The following is a 25813-nucleotide window of genomic DNA, read 5'->3' as shown; positions in this document are numbered from 1 at the left end:
CTACCAAAACTTGAAACATCTACTAAATATTTAGTTCATATCCTGATGAATTTAAGCATCTTCTAAAATTCCAAATAAAGCAACTATGGCTAAATACATTGGGTTTTTCCTATTGACAGTAACCAGCAGAGATTGGCATTCTGTCCCAGGGACAGAACGGTTTGTCCCTCTGTCCTGGACGGAAGCCCATTTTGTGGACGGACGGAAGTAGGTTTTCGGTCGTCCCTCTATTCATCCCTAACCGGGTAAAGTAGCGACTTACATGTTGTGTTGGGTTCAAACCAAGACCACTGTTCTCTTCTGCGATACCGCGGAGCCGCCTTAATTAACTACCTGCACAATACTTTTCATGTGGGTTCCCTGCCGTAACATTGTACAGGCATACTCTGCCCTCTAGTGGATCAATACATGTAATATCATGGATTACGCCACAGGACTTTCACTCACAGACAACTGAGAGAAACATGCCCTGCGTGCCTTGTGTGTGTAATCCGGGATATGGTATGTATTGGATTTATGAAAAAGGTGCAAAGCAATTTTGTTTTAAGTAACTGTTAAAATTAGTACATATCCCGTATCCCTTTGCATGCAAAGTATGTCCTTGTGTGGGACATCTTCAGGCTGTAAAAATCTCTGCCAGCGCCAATGTACACTTAAACGACACAGACGTGGAAGTCTTTCGTTTCCTCCTAAAATAACCTTGTGTTATTTTGCAAAAATTAATTAATTGAGAAATAATGCAATAAAAACTGAAAACGTACTGCGTTATAACGCAAAAGTTTGTCAATAAAAGGCAAAGGTATTGTGTAATAAAGCAATCTTAAATATGCTCGTCATGTCCCTAGCGGAGTGCGGCCTAGTAACCACCGTGGTGGGGATGGCAGCTAAATGCTATCTTGGTTATACAGTTGTAAACAATTCAATCCCCTCACGATACTCCCAGCCAGTAAATTGGTGTGCATAGGAAATTAGACAGCTAATGAGCTTTAAATAATGTTTATGAGTGCACAGATGTTTTTTTTTTGGGTTTTTTTACGGTGGGGGTGGGGTGACTGACGGAATGTAAGGACTTTAAAAGGACGAGGACGGACATATCAAGCATGCGTAGACACAGACATGTCTGTAAAGCATGCGTACGAACATTCCCACACAAAGTATGCGATTTGTCCATTTGGATTTGTGTGTGAGGACGTGCGTAATTTTACGCACAGCTCCGCCCATGCGTACACATGAAACCTTGTGGTAGAACAGTGAAACAACTGAAAGAACGGCCATACCGACATCACCAACAAGCTGAAATTAAGGGCTTCCCAAACATAGTTGGAACAATAGAGCACCATAAAACAATAAATGCTGTTCAATCAATGCACAAATAATATGCGATCTACATGGAAGAAGCTGAGGTGGGCTGGCTGCGTCTATACAGTAGTGATGTCACATGTACCCAGTTTGCAATTCGGGGTCCAAATTGTCCATACTTGCTCGTCCTCCACCAGTTAATCATAAATAATTGTCATCTTTGGGCTGTGACACATTTCTTAGGGGGCTGTTTTTTTGTTTTGTTTTTTTGGGCGCTAATGACATCTTGTCAAACTATTTTTTGGGGGGGCATTAATTGTTCCATACAGTATTCATTTGTTTCCACTTCTCAGACAAGTACCTCAATGTCAATCTTGGATGTCCTCTCTACCCTCTTGGCCTTGCGTTTGGATTTCTTAAAGGGATTGCTGATATTACATATGTTCAATAAGAGGCGTTTCTCAATGCAAACGAGGCAAGATGTTCAAGCTTGGCAGTTTAGAACAGGTGGGATTTACACTCTAAATTTCAGTTGTATGAATTAATTTAGAACCTGTTCTACGCACTCTTTGATAATCAACATCCATTCCCTTGTCATTACGACGTCACTTCCGTTTGCGTTTCTCCTGCCACGTCAGAGTTTGGACGTGGATGGTATCGATTGCACTTCTGCACTTTCGCCTTCGAATCTACCTCACCTGCGCGTTGCGTTATTACTCTTTTTAATTTTTGGAGACTATTTTTATCTTATTTTTTATTTATTTAAATTTTTGTTAATCTCTGGGTCGCTTGATCTCGCGGACTAGCATACAACTAGCGTGAGACGGAAACGGGCTAGCTTGGGGCTAGCTTGGAGCTAGTGTATTAAAATGCCTTCAGACGACAGCGACGAACACAATGGCCTGCTGGAGAAGGCAAATAAGACAATCTCTGACCTAAGAAGGGATATTCGTCGTCTCTCAGAGGAGCTCCATGAGAAGGAATCGGTCATCTCTTGCTTCGCGACCCGTTTCCCCGAACTCTCCGCGGTGGTCATGAGAAGGCGCGCTCGTGAAATCCTGTCGGCGACAATGACGGCTGAGGCGGCTGGCCTCTCGGACACGGCGAAGTGGGATCCAATTGCCTGCCCGGGGCCATCCTGCTCGACACCGTTGCAGAGTGACACCTGGGTCAAGGTGGTGTCCCGCGGCCGGAGGGCCGGGGAGCAACCCCACCGCCCCCAACTGGTCCTGGGGAATCGGTTCGCCGCCCTGGCGAGTGAGTCTCCTGTTCCCATCACTGCACTACAGCAGTCGGAGACACCGACTGCTGCGTCCGACGCTGGGGCTGTGCTCCCAGGGGCTCCCTCGGATTCCCCGCCACCCACGGCGACGACCTCGGCCGGGAACCCCATGTTGGGCGGGTCCGCCGGTGACACGGCCGTCCACTCACGCGTCGGGCTGCTCCGGGACGCGGTGTCCCGGTACAAGGGTGGTCGTCATCACCAGCATCATCGGCGACACTCATCGGTGTCATCCACCGTCTTCACTCGGCCTCGGCGGAGCCATCCTGGACAGTGGGGTCGTGAATCTTCCGCCGGTGGTGAGTCCCTTGGCGTTCCCTCCTCACGTCACCCACCGACCACCGTTATAATTGGCGACAGCACCATTAGACGTACTCACTATCCCGGCTGCGTCACCCGCTGTTTTCCCGGAGCGAAAGTCATGGACATAGTTAACATCCTGCCGGGTGTTCTTGACTCTCTGCCATCATCCATTACCCGGCTCATCGTTCACGTTGGGACAAACGAGACAATACGCCGACAGTCTGAGCAGACGAAGAGAGACTTTCACGCCCTCTTTGCCTTGTTAAGAACCTGCGATCTCTCGGTCTGGGTGAGTGGCATTTTGCCGGCATTGTCTCGCGGAGCCGAGCGCTTCAGCCGCCTTTTAAGCTTGAACACGTGGCTCCTACGCACTTGTGGCCACCTTGACTTTGCTTTTATTGACAACTTTAACCTATTCTGGAATCGCCCGTCTTTTTACCAGCCGGATGGTGTTCATCCGAACTCTCTTGGTAGCAAGATTTTAGCCGCTAACATCCACCATGTCGTAACCAATTCCACTCCCAGCTGACTCTTGTTTACCAATCATATTTCTTCTTCTACTCATAAACGCTGCAATGACAATGTCACTACCATCACCTACAGGCCAATACCAGCTGCTCACAGTACCACCACCCTCACTAGCTCCCCCTGCAGGCCCTCATTATCATTACCACTATCGGACAATTTTCCCATTGAAACCATCACCGGCAGACGCTTCCCTTGCACACACAAACAACGTGGTTTTAACAGTGGTAATCTAGTATATGTTAATACTGCTCATTCGTACCACCATGAGCGCACGTCCAGCACAATAATTAATCTGGCCGTGCTGAACGTGCGCTCCCTTTTAAACAAAACTTTTATCATAAACGACCTGATTTTAGACAATAATTTACATGGTATACTTTTGTCTGAGACATGGCTTGGTACAGATGCTCCAGTTGCTCTCAACGAGGCTTGCCCACCGAATTTTAACTTTTTATTTTCTACAAGGGATGGCAAAAGAGGAGGCGGGACTGCATCAATTTTTATTAATACTCTTTTATCAAAGGAGATCATTTTTAGCAGCTATTTATCGTTTGAACACCATGCCTTTGTTTTTAGCAGTCCCCCTATTCTCTGCATTACCGTCTATAGACCTCCCCATCATTCCACTTCTTTTATTACAGAATTTTCAGAATTCTTATCCATTTTATATTCCAGTTATAACAGAATATTAATAACTGGCGATTTTAATATACACATGGACAACATCTCGGACCCACTATCCAGAGATTTTTCAAACCTTTTAAACTGCTTGGATTTTAAACAGCACGTCTTGCAGCCAACTCACAACAGAGGACACACCCTGGATTTGGTTATAACCTATGGCTTGTCTGCTGGTGTGTCCTCTGTTGTTGACTTGGCAGTGTCAGACCACTACTGTGTCTATTTTAACATCGCCAGTTTTAACCATCTAGCAGTCCCGGTCAGAACAGTGAAGAAACGCTACCTATCTTCTGAGGTGGCAGCAAATTTTATCGAGATCTTAAAAAACACTCCTGCTGACATTTTACCTGCACCCTGTGATCTTATTGTTGACAATTTTAACCTACATCTTAAATCATCATTAGATTCAGTAGCTCCACTTTTAATTAAAACAACAAAAACAAAGACTGTACCCCCGTGGAGAAACAATGCTATCAAAATATCAAAGAGAAAATGCAGGAGTGCAGAGAGGAGGTGGAGAAAAAGTAAACTTACAGTACACTATGAAATTTTATGCGAACAACTGAAATCTTACAATAAAACAGTAAAACTGGCAAGATCTTCCTATTTCTCAAACCTCATTACAGTCAATAAAAACAACCCCAGGGTTCTCTTCTCCACCTTTGAACTTTTAACTAGTTCTGATTTTAATAAGTCCCCACAGAGACCAACAGATGCTCTCTGTGAGGACTTTGCAGACCACTTCAGAAGTAAAATCGATGACATAAGATCCAGTCTTTTAGCCCGTCAAAACACAAGTTTTAATAAACCCGGACAATCATATTTACATGAGGAAACACTGGAAAGTTTTGCCCTGGTTGATGCAAGGACACTTGTTCGAGTTTTCTCCCAGGTAAACCCAACAACCTGCCTTTTGGATCCAATTCCCACATTTCTTTTTAAGACATTTTATGGATTTTTTGAAGAACAAATTTTAAATATAGTCAATTGCTCTCTTCAGACAGGCGTCTTCCCAGCTGCCTTTAAAACGGCGGTGGTGAAGCCCCTTCTGAAGAAGAGCGGTTCTGACCCGAGCGTTTTTAATAACTACAGACCCGTATCCAACTTACCGTTTTTAAGTAAGATTTTAGAAAAACTGGTTTTCATCCAGTTGAATCATTTTTTAAATACAAATAATATTTTGGAGAAATATCAATCTGGTTTTAGGATGAACCACAGTACGGAGACTGCTCTTTTAAGGATCTTAAATGATATTAGGTGCACTGCAGACGTGAGAAAACTCACAGTCTTGGTGCTACTGGATCTAAGCGCTGCTTTTGATACAGTAGATCACCAAATTTTATTAAATAGACTTAAAAATCTAGTGGGCATCTCTGGTACTGTTTTTGACTGGTTTTATTCCTATCTCACAGACCGATATTTCTTTGTAAGTATGGATACTTGTTCCTCTAAAACTCATGAAATTAAATGTGGGGTTCCTCAAGGTTCGATTTTAGGCCCCTTACTTTTTAATCTTTATATGCTTCCCCTCGGGGATGTCATCAGGGGACACGGCATCAGCTTTCACAGCTATGCTGATGACACGCAGCTGTATATTGCCGTGTCTCCTGATGACACAGGACCCATTGATACCCTTTTAAATTGCATTTTAGATATCAAGTCATGGATGGCAGATAATTTCCTACAGCTCAATGAGGACAAGACTGAGGTCTTAGTTATCGGTCCCGAAGGTCAGAGAGAGAAGCTTTTACCAAAACTACACATTTTTAATCCCTCACACTGTGTGAAGAACCTTGGCGTCATTTTTGACTCTGAGCTCAGTTTTATTCCTCATATTAAAAATGTAACCAAGATTGGTTTTTATCACCTTAAGAATATCGCCAGAGTCCGCCCGTTTCTCTCTCAGGCTAACACGGAAGTGCTGATGCATGCCTTTATTTCCTGTCGTTTAGATTACTGTAATGCCCTGCTCTCTGGCCTCCCGAAAAAGAGCATTTCACCACTGCAACTACTGCAGAATTCAGCCGCTCGGGTGCTGACGAGAACCAGAGGGCGGGAGCACATTACGCCAGTTTTGAAATTGCTGCATTGGCTCCCTGTGTGTTTCAGGATCGATTTTAAAGTACTTTTATTAGTTTATAAATGTGTTAATGGTCTTGGGCCATCTTATTTATCTGATTTGCTTTTATCATACCAGCCCTCGCGGATCCTGAGGTCCTCTGGCGCCGGCCTTTTATTTATTCCAAGGGTGAGGACCAAAATGCATGGCGAGGCTGCATTCAGCCATTTTGGTCCTCACCTTTGGAATAGCCTGCCAGAGGATGTCAGGTCTGCAGAGACTGTTGATATTTTTAAGAGGAAGCTCAAGACACACCTTTTTAGTTTGGCTTTCAACAACTTTTAAATAATTTATCTTTTCTTTTGATTGAAGATAATTCTATGTTTTGCTTTGAATGTTTTAAAGCACTTTGAGTTGCATTTTTATGTATGAAAAGTGCTATATAAATAAAATGTGATTGATTGATTGATAAATGAGGCCCCAGGATACCCAAAAAACTGTGCAGTGATTTTAAAGCAATGAGTACGCCCTTACTGTGTTGACATTACCAAGGCTATTATGGCGTGCATTTCATATCAGTGTAAAAGGTCATGCATAAAAATGAGAACATTCAGAAAAACTACAGAGAAGCTACATCAATACACATCATGGTGGATGAAGTTTTTGTGATACAATCCTACCCCAGAAAAACTATAATCCTGCAGATCAATTCTATTGTTATACTCATGCATGAATGTATCAAATCGGAAACTATAAGGCTATAGCATGTTCACAGGTCAGAGAACTATGAATAAATGAATAGAACACAACACAACTGTGATTTCAATACTACAGAAATGGCATACTGACACTGTAAAAACAGCTGGGTCAAAAATAACCCAAATTGGGTCAGAAAGGGACCGACCAACATTTTAGTTATTAATTTAATCCCAAAGTAGAGTCAAATGAGTAACCCCCCCAAAAACAAAAATGGTTCTTTTGTACAAAAACACCAAAACATTGGGCTGTTTTAATAGTAAATAAACTTTGAGTGCACGGATGCTTATCTGGGCGGGGGGTGGTGGGCGGTGGGGGACGGGGTGGGCGGTCGATTACTGACGGAATGTAAGGACGGAAGTGCTTTAAAAGTACAAGGACGGATGGGATCACAGGATGATTATTTTTATGAATAAGTGCAGAGGAATGAGGACAGAAGGGTACCCAGGTCGCAGACAGAGGACGGTCCAGCAAAATAGGGTAAAGTGCCCATCTCTGCTAATTAGTGTGTGTAAATGGGTGAATGAAAGCCATTAACTTTGTGCACTTCGTAGGTTGTCGCTTTTGGAAGTTGAGTGAAGTTGACGTGCATTAATTTGGGGGGGGGGGGGGGGGGCTCTGCCACATCGAATATGGTGGATAAGCTGACAACCAGAAAAGTATTCTGCACAGACTCTATTTACCAAAATCGTGCTCTAGGTTAGACTCTATGTATCGATGTCTATGCTTGACAACGACTGCTGTTTTAAATGGTATAGTTTCAAGATTACAGTATCCGTTGAGACTAATCTATCGCTTTATTGGCTACTAAATGAAATGCAGACATGAAATATGTGACCAGCGATTGGTGAGCTAAACTGCTGAGCTAACCTAGCTATCTTAGGTTCACAGAGCTATCTTAAATGCGTCAGACAGATGAAACGAAACTTATAGATGTTGTCTCTCTCATATTCGAATTTCAAACCTTGCATGTTGTTATTTTCTTTATCCTTTATCCATCCTTGAATTCAAAGATATCTCCACATCTTTCCTCTCTCCAAAATTGACTGCTAGCAACATGCTGGAGACACAAAGGTCCATGGTGTCTATGTTTTGGTGAATGGAAGCTACTTTTGAAGTGAACATCACTTCACCTAAATAGAGGAGAGGGGAAGATTTGCATGACTATGTGAACGAAAACACCACAGTCAAAACAAAAGTTTTGGAGAGTTTTCACAAATCATTCCTGACCTGTTTTCTGAATGAGCCGTGATTGGTTGTTGTGAGCAGTTGTGATGTCATTTTCAAAATTATATATATATTTATATTTATATATATATATATATATATATATATATATATATATATATATATATATATATATATATATATATATTTATATTCATATTTATATTTATATTTATATTTATATTTATATTTATATTTGGATTTGGATGGATGGATGGATGGATAGATGGATAGATGGATAGATGGATAGATGGATAGATGGATAGATGGATAGATGGATAGATAGATAGATAGATAGATAGATAGATAGATATTAAGTTGCAGGCCCAATTTATATTTATTCATATTTGTTTATTTTTGAATTTTTAGATGAAGGATTTCACTCATTTTTATTTTTATTTTGTAAAGAATATTGTTTCATTTGTCTAATTTCTGTGAGGTACCCAAGGAAGATTAGTCTCCACCATGGTTAAATCTAATGGTGATCTAATTTTAAACAATACAATACAATACAATAAACACATGACAGAAAGAGAAACTAAATAGAAACATAGGATGCAAAAATATAGGCTATGAAAATTCTTTGCTCAGTACCCGAACCCAAGTAACATTAGTTTTCCATTTGTACATCCCAATCCCACAATCAAAATAATTCCCAAATACAGTAACTCCTGAGTTACAGAATGTCTGACTCAGAAAGTATGCATCCTCGGACCTCGCCTCTGTCTATGTGCGTCTTCATGTCTGTTGCTGCTCGCAATTGCTAATTAGCAATAAGACCCCAGGGCTGTGTAAGCCCCCACACTCCTCCGAGTTATAGTGTATTATACTGTATCGCACCCAGGATTAATGAGTACTGGTCTCCCTGGTACAGAGTGGTACTATTGCATGTCGTGTTAATTCCTGTCAGTCTTCCCTCCCCACCACATGTGTGCACCAGGCACCAAGCTCGCAGAGCAACACACACTACTGAATAATGAACAAAAGACCTGAAAATGAGTGAAGTGAGACCTTCACTTTAAAAGCTCACGGCAGACTAATAAAACAGCTCAAAGCAAAACATTAAAGATACAGCAATTATATATACTATATATATACTATATATATATATATATATATATATATATATATATATATATATATATATATATATATATATATTAGGGGTGTAACGGTTCACAAAAGTCAGGGCTCGTTACGTACCTCGGTATGGGATCACGGTTCGGTACGGGTTCGGTACAGCAGTAAGTCTCCCAATACAAACACGCAGCCAGAAACGCTCCCAACGGAATTGGTGTGAAAGTAGCATTGGTGTGAAATGCTGCATCAGACCCTGGTTGACCCCCCCCCCCCCCCACACACACACACACATATATATATATATATGTGTATATATATATATACACATACACACTGGGCATACCGCCTATGACGGACGCCAGTCCACCTATCCACCTTTGACGGACGCCCATTTTGTAGGCGATAAACGGGAAATAAAGAAATGGTCGATCTAAGCATAATCGGAAACCCATTTTTTCCTATGTGTCTATGTAATCGTCTATTTTCGCACCACCATATATAAATACACTGTGTAGCACCCCCCGGAGAAAACTCAACCAGCCACCACTGATCCAATTAATCTGTAGCAGTAGTGAGGATCAGAGGTCAAATTGTCTATATTTTTTTTATCTCCCTGTCTGAATGGCCAAGAAAATATTGCCAACATAGAAAGCAAGTCTGAAAATACAAGACAGGTCACATAATATTGTTTTAAAGCATAATGTGATATTTTTCATGAGCTGTTTAAGTCAAAGCAAGTCTTCCCAGACATAAAAATCCCATCAACGCTGCCAAAACAAAGCTACCCATTAAAAAAAAAAAATCTTTAGGTCGTGCTTATTTGTGAGGCCTGGATATCATGCTTGACAAAACATTGCATCTGACTTGACCAAAAACCAAAGAGTCATTGTGGGCCTTAGCCTTGCAAGGACCGTAAGACATATTTCAGAATATAGAGTGGCTTCCTGTTCTGACGGGTTACCGCCACCATAGAAGGGAAACCCAACACCCACTTGCACCTGAGTCAGACATTGAGAGAGGAGCCCCTGACATCTTGATGCAAGTGTGTTTGCGTGCCTGCGTGTGCATGCATGTGTGTGTGTGTGTGGGGGGGGGGGGTGCATGCATGTGTAAGAGAGAGAGAGAAAGAGTGTGTAGGAGGCTCACCATATGCTAGACGAGCCATTGCAGAAGTGATGCAGCCGGTTAGAACAGACATGACAGCATTGGGTGACGATGGTTTTGTTGAGACTTGTTCAGTACATAGGAATTAAGAATTACATGCGTTACATAAAAGGGATCACTTACAATATACGATACAATACAACTTTATAGCTCATTTCACAACAGCTTCAGCTGTAACAAAGCACTACATTTAACAAAGCAGCAATAGTACATCAACAACGTCTGTAAATGAATCCCTCCACGCCAATATGCAGCATGAGGTAATGTTGCACCAATAATTACAGGGAATTGCTCTTCTATTCTTATATATGACTGACTTCCTATTTTTATGATACACTCTGGAAAACAGACTGCCCTCTTCTTTCACCATTAGATGGTTAAAATCCTAAATGTAGAATTGTACATACAGTACTGTTAAAGTGGTAGTCAACCCAAACATATTACATAAGAATATGTTCTATGCAGGCTCACTAGTTGAAATAAGGCAATATGATTGATATAAAATATGATTAAGCAGCAAAATCCACCTGTTTTTAGCCATTTTAGGGGGTGGCCATTTTGTCACTTCTGTCGAGTGAAAATGACATCACAGACCCTCTGGGCTCAGATAACGACCAGTCACGGCTCACCTGTTTTTTTAAACTGAGCTATGATTGGTCATTAACATCCATTTCAATGAGACCCAATAATTTAGCCTTCTACAAATGACAGACAACGCAGCAACTTTTGGCCTTCAGGTGCCTCCACAACCATTGTTACAAATGAATAAAATATTAATGAGGGTGAGGAGATTACCATCCGAAGAGAAATGTACATAACATTAAAAAGGTAACCATTAGGGCTGAACAATTATGGAAGATAATCTACTTCTATCTATCACTTCTTAAACACTCAACTTCTTATATAGACCGAAAAAACAATAATCCAGTGGCTCTACCACTTCCTACACGTCACTTCATTTCATGAAACGTGATATATACTCATGGACTGCACTTCTTAAATCACTCACTCAATTCATCATACAGACGGATAAATAATTTATTATTAATTATAATAATATAATTTATTAATATTTATAACGTCATAGCAAGCGCCAGCGGGCAGTACCACTTGGCGCCAAGTAGGGTTTGGCACTGAGAACCAGTCATCGAGTGGAATCAGTTCCATCATTCCGGTTCACCCGGAACTGTTTTTTTTAGAATGTCGGTGCTAAGTTTCGATTCCTAGTTAGCTACAAATGAAGTACGACCGATTAAAAAAAAAATAATAATAAAAAATAAAAAAAAAGGGTATGCGCGCACGGCACGCAGCCCCGGACGGGCTCATGCCGCTGAAGCTGCGTCGCAATAGCACAGAAGCTCGCCCCAACTCAAGCTGCCGTGGTCCTCTCGGTCAGCCCCTCCACTCGCTTCGTACCAGCCGGCAAGCGCGGGCCGCGGCGGCGGCAACTCTGGGCGTGTGCCCGGCCGGCCCTTCCCACGGATCTCCACAGCGGCGGTGGCCGCTGGAACACCGCGGTGGCAGCAGTTGCCCTTCGCCGGCCCGGCCCGGCTGGCTCATTCGGCCGACGCCTAGCCATAGAACTGACACGATGAATCTTATGACCCAAAAGTCGGAATCGGCTAAGTACATCTAAAGGCAAAATTGAGCCAACAAGTTCAACAAACAAATGCACATATCCAGCTAATAGTTAGCTTATATCATATGCAGCAGCAGCATATACATAAATACTGTACATACATACAAGTACATCATATGGTTACATAGACTGCTTGGATTAGATTAGATTCTCAAGCAAGACAAGGTTAGCCAATCAATTGGTGTTCAGTAGCATGCTTTCAGTTACAGCTGCATTATTGTATTGTCTTGAACTTCTCAAAAATAAAGCTCTTGTGAAAAATAATACAAAAGAATAATACAAAAAATGTATTAAAAGAAATACTGGTTAAAAAGTTCATGAAATTGAAGAACAGAGAAGTTCATGTGATTTGCCCCAAAATAACTTTTTTTTTTTTGTTAAGAATCGGAACCGAGAATTGTTAGGAACTGGAATCGAATCAAAGAACCGGAATCGGAACCGGAATCTAATCTAAATTCAACCTAACAGCAAGTCATCATTAAACATCTTTTTCTCAGTCTTTCGGTTTGAAACATATGTCCAATTCATCCTCTTAATATTTGAGTGCTTGACAACTTTGCAAGGAGTATCCGCACGGTTCATGCTCATGCCAGCTCGGCCGTACACTGAAAGCTACGACCCGGAAGTGGAAATCTTTCGTTCTCCTCCTAAAATAACACTGCGTTATTTTGCAATAATTATTTTTATTGCAATAATTATTTTTATTGCAAAATAAGGCAATATAAACTGAAAAAAAATGACACTTAAGCAGTTGTAAACAATCCAATCCACTCACGATACTCCCAGCCGCTAAGTGGATGTGAATAGGAAATTAGCCAGCTACTGAGCTATAAATAATGTCATGCACGGACGCTTTTTTTTTCGTCCCGGGCGGTGGGGCTGCGGACAGACCGTAAGTACGGAAGCGCTTTAAAAGGATGAGGACGGACAGGTCAGAGGACGATTATTTTAAGGCTTAAGAATGGAGGGATGATGATGGAAGGGTGCCCAGGTTGCAGTTTGAGGACGGAGGGGCCAAATAGTAAGTGCCCATTTCTGGTGATTAGATTGCAAATGCTATTTTCAGCCCTAGTGGACATGCTCTCCCCGTCTTGTTTGAATGGACTACAGTAAGTGCTGCCTCTCCCCTTCAAAATTTTGTGTTTGGGAAAAAAGACCAAGATCACTTCCTGAAGAAGAGACAGAAGATAGCGCAGACACGTCTGGCCAAAATAGTGTCCTCGTGGACCACGACTAAGCCGCGCGTCCTGGTGCAGCTGTTGTCAACCTGGTGCTAGACGAAAACACAATTCTCTGAGAGGAAATTTGCCAGCTGAGACAAGAGGTAGAGAACCTGACGGTGAAGCGAAGGCTTAACATTCATCGTCTTGTGTCTTTGGATAGAGACATATGGTTCTTCATCAAGTAAAAAGCTCAATTGATGTGAGTAAAACGCATAAAATCAATGCATCTAATAGTTGCTTTACATTGGTGTCACGTTAGGTCGGGCTTTTTGCAACTTCGTCTTTTCTCTAAAGTTAAACCATTTTTAACTTTTGAGCATTTTGAGCAGGTTGCGCATGCTTTTATTTCATCTCGTCTGGACTACTCTAATGCTCTTTACTATGGTATTTCTCAAAAAGCACTTTCACGCTTACAGTTAGCCTAAAACTCTGCTGCACGCCTTTTAACTGGAGCCCAAAAAAATGTGATCCTATCACACCAATCGTTGCTTCTTTGCATTGGTTTCCAGTTACTTTTGGAATAGACTTTAAGATTCGATTGTTTACCGGTTACATACAATATAGTTGACTTTATGCACTTGCAGCGTATAGTCATAGTTATGAATATAACTTGATACGAAATTGAAGCGTTAGCAGTCCTGCCGGGCAAATAAAATGGATGAATGTTTTATTTACCACGTCACGTCATTCAACAAAATTTTGGGGATCTCACAATGTTCTGCAGTCATTTCACTTGAAGTTAGACAGAGTGGAAATAATCACTGGCCTAATCCGTACGACGGAAGTGACTTATAGTCAGTTGGCACATTACACTGTGTCATGGCGATAGAATGTCACTGTAGTTACAGAATGTACAAGAATTTTCAGGTTTAAAAATGATGACTCATTGCAGAGGTGACTGGCTGTAAGCAAAGAAAAACAATAATGAATAAAATACAATCAAATTGCTGCGCAGTTGCTACTATGTTGCAGCAGCCACCCGCAGTCCTTCTCTACATTCATTAATTTGCAACCTGCTCGCGGTGGACGCTTCCTTGCCCCTCGCCGGCTCGTTGTGTCGAAGGTGGGCCCCACCTCCAACAGATTAAGAGTTTAAATTGCTCTATATCAGTGGTTCGCAAATGGGCATGAAGGCACTGCAAGCGGTACGTGACATTTTAAAATACATTTAAAAAGTATCATCAATGCAAAAAAAGAACTTGATCACAGAAGTTACTTCCCTGCACCAAGAATGGCAAAGATCTTCAATGAAGCACACAAGTCCAAGTGTCTCACTAATATGTGTCACTAAATACCAAAACACTTCCGTGCAACAATGCAATGTTCATTGTTGACAGTTGGTTATGTTCTCAGTTCTCTTTTTAATTATTAAATAGATATTTTAAGACTTTTTTTTTTGCAGTTTCTGCTTTTATATAAATGTAAGTTAATTTCTTTTTGAAAATAGATCTGTGCCCAATGGAGAATATTTTATGTTGATAATTATTCTATGTGCGCAAATCTTTGTAATTTAAGTTACCGGTATTTCTTCCTTTTTTTCTTAGTAATATCTTTTTATTTCCAAATAGTTCTAGAGATACCACTACAAATGGAGTTTCAACGTTTAAGAAATCAGACACTGAGGGCACCGTATTATGTTTTTCATCCAAAAATGCTTTTGGAGGTACTTGGCTGGAAAAAATAGTTCACAGGGGGTACATCTTTGGAAAAAAAAAAGGTTGACAACCACTGGTCTATATCAACAACACAACTCTATCAAGTCACTGAAATGACAAGTTGGGTCACGGAAAGCCCCCTAACATAGCAGTCTTGTTGAAAATACGTCTGTAACACATCAAAATAAAGCAAAGTTCTCAATCAGGGCATGCAAAAAGAAGAAAAATACAAGAGGATGAAGAACAAAGAAGTGGTGGTAAGTGTTTTATATATATAAGAAAAATAGTGCTGCCATTTCGTTCGATTATCACAAAGTTGACTGCACGTTACTAGTTCACATTAAACAGCAAATCCGTAGCTGAGACAAAACAGTATCTGTTTAAATTTGTCTATGCAGAACAGTTAAGTTCTATAACCAACCAATACCCATATTGCAAGAAGTCTTGATGTGACAATGATCCTATGTTCTGATATTCTCCTATTAGCAGAATAATGCATTCGCTGCCAAATGCTAAAATCAATACCAACCTAAATGTTTCTGTCTGCTTGGTCTGTCCAAACAGGTACTAATTTGTGTTTGGGATTGAAAAGATATTATGTATATCTCCTGGAATGTTTCTGGTAGAGGCTAAATATTACATTAAACAAAACTTTAACATGAAGAATTGGAATTGTTACTGCAAATGGCCATTCATCGTATCCATACAGACCTCAGTGTTTTAATTGGCAAACACAGTTGTTCACTTGCATAAACATATTAAAAGCAAGCTGAAGTTTGTACAAATAAAAGGTGAGATCCATCCAAGTTAGTAACGCCACTGCACCCACGCACGCAGCATTCCCTGGGGTACGGATGACTGAGCGCACAATGCAGTTTGAGGTCTGATAACGTGTCACAAAAACAACTTTGCTATGCTTTTGTTGTAGTGTTCAAAGTCTTCATTGCTGAACACTAAACACTAAAGAAATATTTAATAATAAGTATTCTTACATAGCAAATAGCAGTTTTAGTAAGAGTGCAGGAGTGGGCTTGGGTCACTGTGTAGGCGTGTATGTGTGTGTGTGTGTGTGTGTGTGTGTGTGCGGAAGGAAGGGGATTGAGGACTGATTCATGGTCCAACTGATATTTTGTGGACAAGCAACCATTTGTTACATCCCCGCCGAGGCGAATGTACATTTAGAGCATATATTCTCTGCTACAGAATTTTTGTTGTTTAAAAAAATATACGTCAGTATGGCCCAGTACCAGTACCGAGTGGCCCACGGATCCGTGGTCGGAGACCCCGAAAGTAGGGGCCTGTGCCCCCAGTAGAGCTGTATGCTTAGCAACGCCCCTGCTAAATTCCACTGCTCAACTTGACTGTGCCACACAACATTATTATTATCAGACAACATTATCAGATTTCCATCATTCATGTCAAAATACAGCCGATAAAATCCTTTTCAACGTGGATAACGTACACTTTGTAAGGATGTGGCCAGTTGGAAGCTCACAGCCCTGACTACGATATTACGTCAGGTTTAATCACCGGTTAAAGAACCACAAAACATGCCAGTGTTCCAACATGCATTACATCAGCTTTCCAAACCTCTTCCTCATAACTACATAACTCTATGTAGAGTAATACACTGCTAAACACTTGCCACACCTCTTATGCAGCTGGAGACTTGCTGTATGCCAAATGGACTGAATGCACAATGTGACTCAATATTGGCATTAAACAATAGGATCATAGAGTGCAGTGTGATGTTTTATGGTCGCCCTGGATTGGACTTCCTGGACTATGTGTGCTGTAATAAAAAAAGAAAAAAGAAAAAAAAAAGTGGAGTGCATCCCTTGCCAAAGGATACCGTTGCCAAAATATACTGCACTCTAATAGTTCCTAAATCTGCTGTCTGATTGGGCAATGCAGATCATGTTGGTGTAGTGATACATTGTGCGTCACTTTAGTCTTTGGAATTACTTAATTTTCCAGAATCCAGGGGGACAAATGTGACCACCTTATATTGTAAGAGTGTTTGTGAGAGAGCTTGTGACATCATGTATCTGGAAGTAGTTGTAAGGGTAATAGCAGAAAATTAGCTGCAACATTAGCATTTAGCCAGAATCCATTGGCAACAATTGGAAGCCATTGTTAGGCTCCATTAGACATTTATATTCAGTTTGGGATGACAATCAAGTAATGCGTCGAAAATACACTGCGTATACTGCGATTGCGCTAATGAGACAAAAAGAAAATCTGGTGACAGTTGCTTCCCTCTTCACCAACATCATGCCAAAACATGCAGGTTGTCATAGCTGTATGACACGCTTTGACACACTGCAGCATATTCTGTCACTTACTGAAGGACGTGTTCCAGTGGGAGGTTGAAGTCAGAATAGCCGACATTGTGAGAAAACTGCAAACGAAAGCAAATTTCCATGGCTCCTGCTTGTCTGTACTAAAATCAACTCTCCCACCAAAATGGTTAACATAGTTGGTATAACAAATTTAGAGAAGCTAAACAAACAAGGGTATACACAAATGTTTTTAAGCTTCAGGCGTTCGTTGGTGATGCATCAATACAGTCAGCTTCTCAAACTTTCTCTCTTTCACCCTCTGTTTATCTCCCTCACTCAAAAACACAATTTTATTCACACTGCTCTGCATAATGGATGATAGCACAAACTGTAGGTCCCCCGGGGTCTTTCATTATGTAAACCTGTTGCAAGAAGAGCCACAGCAGCAGTTTTTCAGCATCCATCAAACAAACAACCATGTTTTAGTGGTGTGTGATGTATTGCCAGTTACGCTGCAGTAAAGTCTGAACACAATTACTTTGAAAGGACAAGAACAAAAAGTGAAACCAGAAAGCCGGTGTGGACACTACAAAGGGGGTATTGTCAATATCAGAATAAGCACGTACACACGGCCATGTACCACCATTGATTTGAGGAAGTTTAAAACGCACATCGAGCTGTAGGGCATGACATCTGCAAGAATTTCAAGAGTAATATATGTGAGACAATGAGGCTTTTACACTATTTAAGGATTTTGAAGATGAACAAAAACTACAACGGTACTCTGTGCAAAAGTCTGAGGCCAGTACTAGCTTTGGTTTTAGGATCTATTCACAGCAAGCATTTTGTGATAGTAAACAAAAAGTACTGGGATAGTTACAGTTTAAGGGATTGCACAAAAAAAAGATATGAAAAAAAAAAAAACCACAAAGAATAGTAAAACTGAGAATCACACATTTTTAAGTTAATCGGTGGGATGCAGGTCGATGCAAGCTCCGTGCTACTGACACTGCAGCAGCAAGCTAGTAACGAGCCTTTGCTGACTACTGCTGTGGCTAAACAGCACGTTGTGGTTTCCAGAGGTGGGCATTCGTTAGTGTTTTAGTCCGTCTGTGACTTCTCATCTGTATTTCAGACCTGCACAGTCAGTCTGAATCGGCCAAACCGCATCAAGAACGAATTTACCGGTACCACGTCACACGCAAGTGCTGCACTCCTGACACACAGCCAAATAAAGAAAAAATAAAACAGTGGTGTGTACCTTTCGGTACACATGACGTGCTCCAAATTGGAGCGGCGCCGGCGTGTGAATTATGTTCTCGACGGCAATTGCCTGTCGCCGACGTTGAACAGACTGGGACCACGTGGGTCAGCCGGAAATACAGACGGGAACTTAGTGACGGATAGACGATGCCCACCTCTGTTTTTTCGCTCCAAAGTCATGAATCACAGCCTCCATGGCAGCGAATAAACTACACTTCTTACAAGTATTGTTCTCACGAAGGGATTATTAAAATAACCTAATGTTATTGTGAGAATTAAGTGCTGATTGAATACAATTTTCACAGAAGTCTTATTGCAACTATTATTTTAAACAATTTCGTATCCTTTGTTTGATATATTTTGAAAGAAAATTTTTCACGGTGTTCAGTTACCGTATCGCTTGAAGTTCGCGCCACAGGAGATCGGCGGGCTTCTTTCACCATAATGGCACCCCTATTATTGAATTTGTCTATCCTTTTATTTGCGATTATTCAACTTATTGTCTTAAGAATTAAAATGAGACGATTGCTGAGAAGACGAAGACAGGTTTCTGAGTAGGAGGAGACACATTTTTTACACCACTCGCAATGCATTGTAGTCCATTAACCATCTGAGTGAACATTGATGTTCAGTATTTTTCCAAGTGCATTGTGGGTCATTTTGAGTGCCCAAACTGCTCCCTGAAAAATGTTTCCTGGACATTTGGATACGCCTACAAAATGTCATAACCCCTTACTGGCGCACTATATAGGAAATAATGTGTACATTCGGACAGAGCTTATGTCTCCCGGCTGGCCTGGGATCACCTTGGGATCCTTGCGGAAGAGTCGGAAGAAGTGGCTGGGCAAAGTGAAGTCTGGGCTTCCCTACTGAAGGTGCCGAGTCCGCCACCCGACCCCGGAGCAATAGATAGTGGTATCGATTATTTTGTTCTTTAACCAAGGTTCTTTTCATTGTAGAAAGCTTGTGTGAAAGGTTGTGTGACGTCATGGTTGAAAATGTCACATACTATAATTAAAAACCAACTACATATCTGCAAGCACAAACAATGGTTCATATCCACTTAAACTCAATGATCCCTTTAGGGTTTCACAGTCACATAGGTGCCCTCGTGGTTTATCAAGCAATCTCATATGTGCACGAGTTTGATTTGAAGAGCGGTTAGAATAAGCGCCCCAGCAGCCGCTACTCACCACTCGCATTCTTCCCACAGATGAGGTGTTGCCAGTGCTGCAATGACCCCCACAGCTCAGCATCGCCGCCGACGGCCTGCTCCAGGCTCTCCACGCTCAACTTGGGCATACTGTTGTCCCGCTCCAGCAGCGCACTGCGGAGCACTCGCTCGTGTATCTCGCGGAAGAGGCTCTCCATGCAAGCCGCCAGATAGATGGCCGCGTGCTCATGGATCCTGACCGCGAGCCTGCTATCCACCATCCACCTGAAGAATTTCCCCACGTTAAAGACGAGACCGCAGCGCACAGACTTGCCGCGGCTGAACTTGTCCTCCTCCGTGCTCATGTTGTACAGGGACAAGGCGCTGAGGGCAGCGCCGATGCAGTTCGTGGAGACGAGCCACGACAGGACCATCTTTATGGCACTTTGGATCTCGTATTTGGTGCATTTGGCGTAGCGCAAACTCAAGCGCTGCGCCTCCTTTGCGATCCTGACGAGGGCCCGGCTGGCCAGCACAGAGAGCCGCAGCAGGACGTCCTGCGGTGGGCTCGGCACGCTCATTCCCTCGTCCCTCTGAAGCACTCTCGCCACCTCCCCGAGGCTCCACGGCACATCCTCAAGCTCGGGTAGTTTAGCGCACTGGCCGCTGCACTCCAGGATCTCGGCGTCTTCGACCAGGACCGTGTTGACAGTGTCCAGGCTGTTGTTTCGACTGTGCATGGAGTCCGTTAGTTGCCAGCAGTTCCCCCCATGTGCCTCCGAGCAGCACAGCGACGCACTGGAAGACCTGAAGGAGTCGGCGGCTCCACCATAACCCGAGTCGAGAGTCAAATCCTCCAGGGTCCTCGCTGCTGCTGACTTGCTACTCCTGGCCATAATTGTGCTTCATAGCGACAAGGAAAAGTCGAGAAAATCGACGAATCTACATACACGCGCTCCATGCACTGGAAATGAAATTTACTGGACGATTGAAGTGTGTCCAGTCATATAATACAAAGTTAAAAGAGTAAGAGCTCGGTGCACCAGCCGTCAAACGGTTTGACCAGCGCAGTGCCTGACAGTTGGGAGGCGGGGACATGGCGCCAAGCTGACAGCCAATCGACACGCGATGTTAAGCAATAACTATTTCCGATTGGATGAACCGGAGATCTCAATAGAAAGTCACTAACAGGGTGCGTCTTGAGGTTTATTAATAAAAATGCGCTTTATACAACATTGTTTTCTCTCTGATACACAGCTCAGTCGCAAATGAATATAGGCAGATTTACACATATGCACTGAAATATGAACGATTGCCAAATTACGATGTGTCTAAAATAAATTAGCATAAATGCCTTCAAATTATTTCCATTTATTTTCATTTAACACTACTTTGTAATTTGGGCAGAGAAGCATCAAGCCTTTTACAATATACTTTTTCTGGCCGTGCCTGACGGTAACATGATTCATGACCATTAATAATATATTACAGGCATAATGCATCATTGTGCCTGTGTGTGGATGTGGAGGTAACCTACTGAGAAGATCAGAAGTATTTCCAAGGTCATTTATAGCACGGAGTACTTTCTTTCAGGTTCTAACTCGTAAGCTTGGTTGGGTAACTTATATAGACTCTATGACTCGCGTTGTATATTTATATCTATAACTTGCATACATAATGCGCATACTTCTTATCCAATTAATTCGTTATATTCATTCATATATATGATTTTGAGTTTTTGTTTTTGGAATACACACTTTACAACTGATTTTTAAATTACAACTTGCATGATTTTAGTTCAGTGAAGAAACATGACTTCACGTTTAAAAAATGACCTGAATGAAAATAATATAAACTAATGATAAATGACTCGTATATGGTAAATTGCAGTATTGCGTCTTAGCAAGATTCGCTTTCACGAGTGGGATAAAATTCTTTCTGGAGCAACAGTGCCCTCCAAATGCACAGAGCGGTAATTCAATCTAGTAGTTAGGTCTTTGTTGTACAGCAGTGTAAACCAGAGGTGCCCAAATCCGGTCCTCGAGAGCCCCTATCCAGACTGTTTTCGATGTCTCCCTCCTCCAACACACCTGATTCAAATGATCAGCAAACTCTGAGAAGCCTGATAACGATCCTCATCATTTGAATCAGGTGTGTTGGAAGAAGCAGAGATCTAAAACAGGCAGGATAGGGGCTCTCGAGGACCGTACTTTGAGCACTGCTGGTGTGGACCTTACCAGTTTAGTTTGGATTATTTTTTCAAAAATATGTCCCCTGCACGCCCACTAGTTGAAACACGCCATTCTGATTAGTATTGCGTTTGTGGAATATGAGTTAAGCAGCAAAATCCATCCCTTTTTAGCCTTCTCAGGGGGCGGCCTTTTTGTCACTTCAGTCGACTGAAAATGACAGCACAACTACTCAGGGCTCAGGTAATGACCAATCACGGCTCAGCTTCAAAAAACAGGTCAGCCGTGATTGGTCATTACCTGAGACCTGAGCAGTTGTGATGTCATTTTCAGTCGACAGAAGTGACAAAATGGCCCCCCCCCAAAGATGGCTAACTTAACTCTTATTCCACAAACGTAATATTTATCAGAATGCCTTCTTTCAACTAATGGGCTTACATAGAACATATTCTTGAAAAAATTATGTTTGGGTTGACTTTCACTTTAAGCAGCAACATTCACCCCTTTTTAACCATCTCATTTTGTCACTTCTGTCATCACAGTTGCTCAATGCTCAGGTAACGACCAATCACGGCTGACCTGTTTTCTGAAGCTGAGCCATTAGTCTGTTCATCAAATCTCATCAGATGGAGGAAGAAAATTAGGATCGCTTTTCTTTTCCCTTTTCTCCGCAGTCTGTATGAAGAATAGTGATAATACATAAAGAAATTTGTGCTTTAACAATCTACTGTAACTATGTTTCAAAACTATCCTTGGATACCTTTTCATACTTTCCCATTAGATTGTAATGTCATATCACAGTTTCATTCTTGGCGGGGCCAACAAAGCGTTCCAGATGAGAGACTCCTATTATGAAACTAAATTTAGCGAGAGCATGTTTTGCAGTGAGGTCGTTCAAGGTGATGTTGAAGCAAGCCTTTCCTTTCTCAGGCCTTCTTTGGGGTGCCAAAACATTACAACATATCTCGTTTTAATTGTGACTGTGTAGATGAAGTTACAAAGAAAAGCCAAAAATCGTTGTCAGGTTAGTACTGAATAGATCACTTGTTTCGCTGCATCATTTGTTTGTTAAAGTACAGCACCTTCCAAAAGCATTGGAACAGCAAGATCAATTCTTCTAAAATAACATTGCGTTATTTTGAAATAATTATTTAATTGTGAAACAACGCAGTAAAAACTGAAAACTCATGTAAAATTGTGGAAAACGGCTTGGAGTATCGTGAGTGGATTGAACTGTTTTCAACTGTTTAAGCAAGATAGCATTTTATTGCAAAATGATGCAAGGTTATTTTAGGAGGACACAAAGAATTCCACTTCCGTGTCATCTAAATGTATATGCTGTTAGAGATTTTTACGGTCTAAAGATGTCCCACACAAGGAAATACTTCACATGCAAAGGGATAAGGTATTAAATGATAACAGTTAGTAAAAACAAAACAAAATTGCTATCCAAATTACATACACAAGACAGGATGGGTGTCTTTCTGTCAGTCAGTGAAATGGCATCCTTGACTCTTGTGGCATTATCCATGGTATTCCCTGTGTTGAACCACTAGAGGGTAGAATATGCATGTACAATGTGACTACTGGGATTAGAAGCACATGAAAAGCATTGTGCAGGTAATTAATGAGGGCGGCTCCGTAGAAAAGAACACGCAGTGGTCTTGCTTTTTAAAAGAACAAAACACAACACGATCAGCCGGTACTTGACCCGGTTATGGACGAATAGAGGGACGGACGAAAACCCACTTTCGTCCATACTAAGTCCGTTCTTTTTAAAAAACTTCTCATCTTCCGTCCATCCATCCACAAAATGGGCGTCCGTCGGAGACCCCTACCGCTGGGTTTATTTATGTTGCAAGGCTCATGCGCTGACGAGTAAGGGGGGGTCGGTGGGCGAATACAGTACAAAAACAAAGTTAAACATTTATTTTCAACATTCTTATATTATATTGTTTGGACACAGTTAGATTCACTACATAATCGCCATACATCCTAAACAGCCACAAAGTGAAATGCAATTCAGTCCAACTGCAGGCAATCGAGAGCTCCGGATTTCGACACTATGCGCTGTACCACTGGCGCTCATGGGAAATGTAGTTGACTTCAGGCTAAATAGTATGGCTTTTGTCCATATGTCGCAGCCATAATCAACGACAACTGAAAACTTATCTGGTGTTGCTTTAACATGTTATTTGCCGATGTTTTCTCATCCATGTGCTGAATGCTTAGTGCTTGTCGGGTGGATCTCGCGCAGGACCCGGCGGGGGAGATCGGGTGGGGGGGCTGTTCAAGTTGTGGGAGGAGGTCAAAGTTGGTAGCCAGAAACGCTAACGGAAGCCCGTTTAAAATGATAGTCAGACCGGTCGGGCAATGAATAAATGGACGGCGGAAGGGGACCCCAGCTGTAGACGTAATGCGATAAACGCACCGCAAATCTTTTGTAAAATGCCCAATTCTGAATAGTGCCAAGGGCCCTGTACCTTACCAGCAACCACAATGTCACTGGTTTGGATTAGGAGCATAACATTTGTATCCGTTAAGGGGAGACCTTGAAGTGTACAAGTTGAGAAACAATGGTCATGCTTTTTTAAATAAAAAAATCCAAGAAAGAAAATCTATGACCATCTTGTATTTAAATGTAATAACGTTAAAACGTTACACAATGAGACAGTAAATAATATTTACAATAATTCTCAAAAAATAGTAGCATCTAACACACCTAATGTACAAGCCAAAAATATACCTAAAAGATGACTCTGCTCTGTCTGCTCGCACCGACCGGAAGTTTAAGCTCGTTGCTGCCTCCTAGTGGGGAGGTATCATAGAGTTTTAAAGGAAGGGGTCCGCTGACATCCCTTGCGTGTGTATTCAGATTTAGGCTACTGTCCCAGATCGCCATTTGTGTGAACTGGAAATTTATTTTACTGTGATCCAGTTGTGCAGTTTTTTGTTGTTGTTGACATTACTTAATATATTTAATTAAATCCTTCCAGATTGGACTAAAAAGGTATGAGGTATTGGTCTAGACGTCTAAATCGAGACTAAATCTAAACTACACAACATGATCCATTGATCATCATGTTTAAAATGTAGTAATCCATCATATTGCTATCATTTATACAATTTACAGTTTTTTTTTTATTTAATATTGAATGGATACAATTTTATCATCTAGATTCGGGTTAAAATATTGACCGATTGACGGGTGAATTTTGGTCTGAATTTAGTTGTGATTTCCTATGAATAATGAATAAATTATCTTTTAAAAATGCAAACTCTTGCAGAGATTAATCAAAAATAAAATGATTCATATTGATATTTATATATTTTTATATTTTTAAATCATTGTTAATGAATGTGATAAAACATTAACATGAACAGTGTCATCATTTAAGATGGCTATCACATAATTAATTATTAATAATGAGTTAATAAAATTGAATTAAAGGTAATTCGTGCAAAAATTTAAGTGTGTTTCAAACTGGGAGCCACTCACAATCAGTTCCCAAGAAGTAGCTCTCAGTTTTAAAACGCTTGGTGACCCCAGATTTAGATTATTCAATTAACTGAAGAATCACGTACTGTATTTACAATGGGGGAAGAAGCTGGAGTAGATGAAGAAAACACACGCAAGCATGGGGGTTTAACATGCAACATCCACACAGGATAGTGCCCCGCAAGCCCAACCTTTAATTAAATATTAAATGAATAAATAAATACATAAATAAATAAATAAAGAAAGAAAGAAAGAAAGAAAGAAAGAAATAGAAGTATTGGAAAACTATATTTTTAAAACACAATACAAACATATATAAACAAAGCACATAATTACAGAGTAGTATGGTGCAAATACGGAGGCGACTACAAGTACATGAATAAAATGAATGTAGTAATCAATAATGATGATCATTGTTTAACTTTTACATTTTTTTTAATAATTAGAAGGAAATCACAACCCAGTTAACGCAGTTCTTTACCAGCAACTGAAATGTATGGCCATGTAAATCGGCGCAAAATGGATGACAAA

At 41.3% G+C, this 25813-nt stretch overlaps 2 protein-coding genes across 3 annotated transcripts in view; one reads left to right on the top strand and one right to left on the bottom strand.

Annotated features, from left to right (window-relative positions):
• abtb3b (ankyrin repeat and BTB domain containing 3b) overlaps positions 1–20679 on the bottom strand; it is a 94059-nt gene extending 73380 nt beyond the window's left edge. For both annotated transcript variants that reach the window (XM_086027097.1, XM_086027098.1), the window contains exon 1: positions 19635–20679. In XM_086027097.1, coding sequence (XP_085883223.1) covers positions 19635–20490 — 856 coding nt within the window. In that variant the 5' untranslated portion in view covers positions 20491–20679. The remainder of the gene's footprint in view (positions 1–19634) is intronic.
• LOC147148480 (uncharacterized) lies at positions 1959–20827 on the top strand. Its single transcript, XM_086027100.1, has 2 exons — positions 1959–2880; positions 19655–20827. Exons 1-2 carry the CDS (start codon positions 2169–2171, stop codon positions 19678–19680), a joined length of 738 nt encoding a protein of 245 aa, XP_085883226.1. The 5' UTR covers positions 1959–2168; the 3' UTR covers positions 19681–20827.
• Positions 20828–25813: the final 4986 nt, after the last annotated feature.

The sequence above is a fragment of the Filicampus tigris genome, chromosome 4, assembly GCF_054856515.1.
Source record: "Filicampus tigris isolate MCC_2025a chromosome 4, RoL_Ftig_1.0, whole genome shotgun sequence".
In the NCBI taxonomy this organism is placed as follows: domain Eukaryota; kingdom Metazoa; phylum Chordata; class Actinopteri; order Syngnathiformes; family Syngnathidae; genus Filicampus; species Filicampus tigris.
Note: the sequence above shows the minus strand (reverse complement) of the source record. Positions and strands in the feature narration are given on the sequence as shown.